The 3,995-nt window shown below is 54.3% G+C and overlaps 1 protein-coding gene across 1 annotated transcript; it reads right to left on the reverse strand.

The window, feature by feature from the left end:
• Nucleotides 1-1,255: 1,255 nt before the first annotated feature.
• RHOB (ras homolog family member B) lies at nt 1,256-3,647 on the reverse strand. The gene has a single exon (XM_005512695.2). The coding sequence runs from the start codon at nt 3,345-3,347 to the stop codon at nt 2,757-2,759; it is 591 nt and encodes a 196-aa protein (XP_005512752.2). The 5' UTR covers nt 3,348-3,647; the 3' UTR covers nt 1,256-2,756.
• Nucleotides 3,648-3,995: the final 348 nt, after the last annotated feature.

Here is a 3,995-nt window from a genome sequence, read left to right on the forward strand (position 1 = left end):
GCTAAATTGTCTAAGTGAAAATGCCACTATCTTCCATTAAGGATCATGGGAAACAACACAACAAACTCACAGCAAAGACTGAGCACATACTCTAGTATTTGAAGTCTTCAAAATGCAAACCCAGTTTTTTCCACACTATTTGTAATGGGCTTTCCAGTTGTCAGATAAGAAGCCTGCTATTTCTATGTTAATCTGTTGAAAAAGCCTCTGTTGCTCTCAGTCGGAGGCTGGCAGAGCCCTCTGCGAACAAACAAGCTGCTAAATGTGTTTTGCTTGCCTTGATGTTTGTTAACATCTCTGAACAATCCAGCACACCCCAGCAGATAGGCCAGAAAAAACAAAAGCCTCGACTCCTTTCTCGCATCTCTGCAAAAGGAGCGGAGAGGATTTACAAAAATATAAAACTGTCCTGAGATTTCCCCTTATAGGTATTATGGGGAGTTTTTCAGGGGGAAAAAGAGGGAGACTTCAGCACTTTGGGCATAGACCTTATCGTTCAACAAAATAACATGCAGTGTATTTTGCAGCAGGTTGCCTGCACCTGCCCAGGCGCTTGGTCAGTGGCCGGGAGCATCCTCAGAGCACAGCAATGGCATCTGCTGGGGACCCCCGGGAATGGGGGACAGGCCAAGACTTCTTACATTGCTATGGGAATTAACCAGGCCAGCAATCAGAAAATCCAGCCATGGATTAAGAGACATTTGCAGTGCAAGGGTAGCCTCCTGCTTCTGCTTCAGCAGCCTGTCCCTACGTTGAGTATTCACTTCAGACAAAGGTCGCTAATAAAAACTGACTCAATCTCAATATTTTGTTTGGAAAAAAAAAAAAAAAAAAGAAAAAGCAGCACCCTATTGCCTGTGCCGCTTTTCAGTGTTCTGCCTGTTTTGTTGCTACACAAGCCCAAACCCCACTCCAGCCACCAACAAGCAGCAGGTGAGGGAGCATCAGAGCCTGAGCCCAAACTCACCCTGCACAAGGCATGGAGGCTTCCTGTGCTTAGCAGCAACAAGAGTGGATTAGTCACCACCTCGAATTTTGAGTGTGCTTCCACATGCCATCTGTACAGACAAATAAAGGAAGCAGCTCCCCCAAAGGAAAATACAGCTCTGAAAGCTGCCAGACAGGTAATTCAGCCAGTGGAGGAAACACAAACAGGACCAGGCAGTGGGCAAACTGCTGGAGTTCAACACCGCCCTGGGGTATTATTGCAAGCTGAGGACAGTCTCTGTAAATCACAACACTGCTCTCACAGATGTCAGCATAGAGTCTTTTAATACTTTACATAAAAAACTGCATACACAGTTCATAATTTTTTGTAAACATCATGTACATCTGTTTTTGCCATGTCAGTTTATTAAAAACAAAATCAGAAACAGTCTCAGTACCACTGTTGAGGGAAGGAGAAAAGTAAACAAACATAAATGGATACATTTGTTCTCTGAACCAGAGAAACACAAGATTATTTTCACCCAGGTTTGCTACCCTGTGAAAATAAAGTTTTAAATAAATCTAGATTCTTTAAATTGCCCCTTAGTATCAATGTCTGATGTACTCACTGCATAAGGAACAGCGTTTTCACACTTTTTTTTTTTTCCAAGGCAGAGACAGTGGTTTTATTTCATCTTGTGTTGAAGTCACATTTTAAAACAAGACCCAGATGAGGTTACCAAGTAAGAATGCTTCCAATGCTAAAGCGTTGTATGCAGATGACGAGTGCATTGAGTGTTTAATTCAAAAAAAGAATCCACCAAGTTGTGCAAAGAAATTTCTTTTTAAAATAAAACTTTTAAATAAACCCAAATCAACATACTTGCAGAAGACAACATTAAAGGAAGGAGCAGGCACCAAGATCATAATATGGCAATATCATCCCCTTCCCCCTTGCTCATCCTGCCTCATCCGTGAGGAGATGTCCAGCAAGGAGGACAGAGCAGGTCAGCTTTACTTCCCCGTCTGGTGGCTTCTGCAGCTGGAGTCAGTTCAAGGCTCATGTTACCAGCAGGCATTAGTCACTCAGGGAAAGTTCCTTTGCACAACACAAGTCCCAGCTGGGCACCCCCTCCCCACCTCACTTTAAATAAGCACCCCCTGCACTACTCCCCGTTTGCACAAGACAGAAAAGGTAAGATATATACAGACTTCACTTGGGATGACCCTCCTCTCCCAGTCTCAGTCTTCAGGGCACTAACTTCCACAGCAGGTCAGGCTCAGGCCGAAACATCTGCAGGAGAGGCGAGGGTGCTGCGGGCAGCCCGGGGGGCGCAGCTCCCTCCCCAGCCTGCCCGGGGGGAGGCACATGCAGGCAGGAGGCAGAAGTCCCTTCCAGCATCTCGGCTCCACCGCTCTCCTCTTGCAAAAGAGAGGAGGCTGGCTGGGAGCTGGAAGCAGCAGGTGGTGGGCAAAGGGGAAGAACGAGCTGCAATGTTTGCTCAGTCCAGTCCTCAGCAGCTTTTTTGTTGTTGAGAGTTCGCAATTAACTCGCAGGGGCCGGTGACAGGAGAAGGCTTCTCCTCACTTTAATCCCAAGACTCAGGGCATGCAATCCCACCCTCCCTCTGTCCCCACGGCTGAGCCAGCACAACCCCTTTTGGCCAGGGCTAAGGGAGAGCACTCCCGCCCTTAGCCCCCCACCCCGATTCATCGCCAGCCCCAGCGGGGGGGACAGGCAGATGCCGTGTGCGTGCATGACCCAGCTCCTCTCCACCTGCCAAGGGGTGACCCAGGCGCTGTGCCCAGTGCCGCGCTCCAGCCGCACCCTATAGGACTTTGCAGCAGTTGATGCAGCCGTTCTGGGTGCCGTAGCGCTTCTGCAAGGCTGCCCGGGTGGCGGTCTCGAAGACCTCCCGGACACCCTCCTTGGTCTTGGCCGAGCACTCCAGGTAGTCGTAGGCCTGGATGCGGATGGCCATGGCGCGGCCGTCCTCAGTGCGCACCGGCTCCTGCTTCATGCGGGCCAGCTCGTTGCGCACATGCTCGTCGTTGCGCAGGTCTTTCTTGTTGGCCACCAGGATGATGGGGACGTTGGGGCAGAAGTGCTTAACTTCAGGCACCCACTTCTCCGGGATGTTCTCCAGCGAGTCCGGGCTGTCCACAGAGAAGCACATGAGGATCACGTCAGTGTCCGGGTAGGAGAGGGGTCGCAGTCGGTCATAGTCCTCCTGGCCGGCCGTGTCCCACAGGGCCAGCTCCACCTGTTTGCCGTCCACCTCGATGTCAGCCACATAGTTCTCGAAGACGGTGGGCACGTAGACCTCGGGGAACTCATCCTTGCTGAAGACGATGAGGAGGCAAGTCTTACCACAGGCACCGTCCCCCACCACCACCAGCTTCTTGCGGATGGCGGCCATGGCCAGGCTCGCCAAGCTGGCCTTGCCGTGCAGCAGGACGATGGCAGCGCCCTCCTCCCCGCGGCCGCCGCCTCCCCCTTCCTCTCGCTTCTCACAGGGCACCGTGGCGAGCCGGGCCCGCGCAGGCAGGCGGGCGCGCTGTCCTCTCTCCTCGCACCGGCACCGCGCACTCCGTCCCCCGCCTCAGGGGAGCTCTACGGCCGCAGCAAGCGCCGCCGCTCCCGCCCGGCTCAGCCCTTCTCAGGGAAAGCAACAGCCCTTCTACTCCCGCTCCGCGCCGCTACTGCCGCAAGCTGCGGGCCGGCGCCGCTATTTAAAGGCGCTCGCGACTTTCTTAATATAGCCGGCCAATGGGAAAGCAAAGAGTGAGGTCATCCCCGGCGGAGAGAGCCGCGATTGGCGGAGTGCTGCAGGAGGGAGGCGGGGCGCGGGGAGGCGGGGGAGCGGGCAGTGAGCGGCGCCCGCGGCGGCGGGGTCAGGAGCGGGGGCTGGGGACCGGGGCTGGGGACCGGGGCTGAACAGGGCCGGGCGGGGACATCGGGGCCGCTGGTTGTGGGGCGGCTGGAGCCGGGCTGGGCGGCGGCGGGACAGGGCCGTGAGGCGGCAGGCGGGGCCGGGAGGTGAGCGAGGCCGGTCTCCGCACCCCCG

Source organism: Columba livia, chromosome 3 (assembly GCF_036013475.1).
Source record: "Columba livia isolate bColLiv1 breed racing homer chromosome 3, bColLiv1.pat.W.v2, whole genome shotgun sequence".
NCBI classification, from domain to species: domain Eukaryota; kingdom Metazoa; phylum Chordata; class Aves; order Columbiformes; family Columbidae; genus Columba; species Columba livia.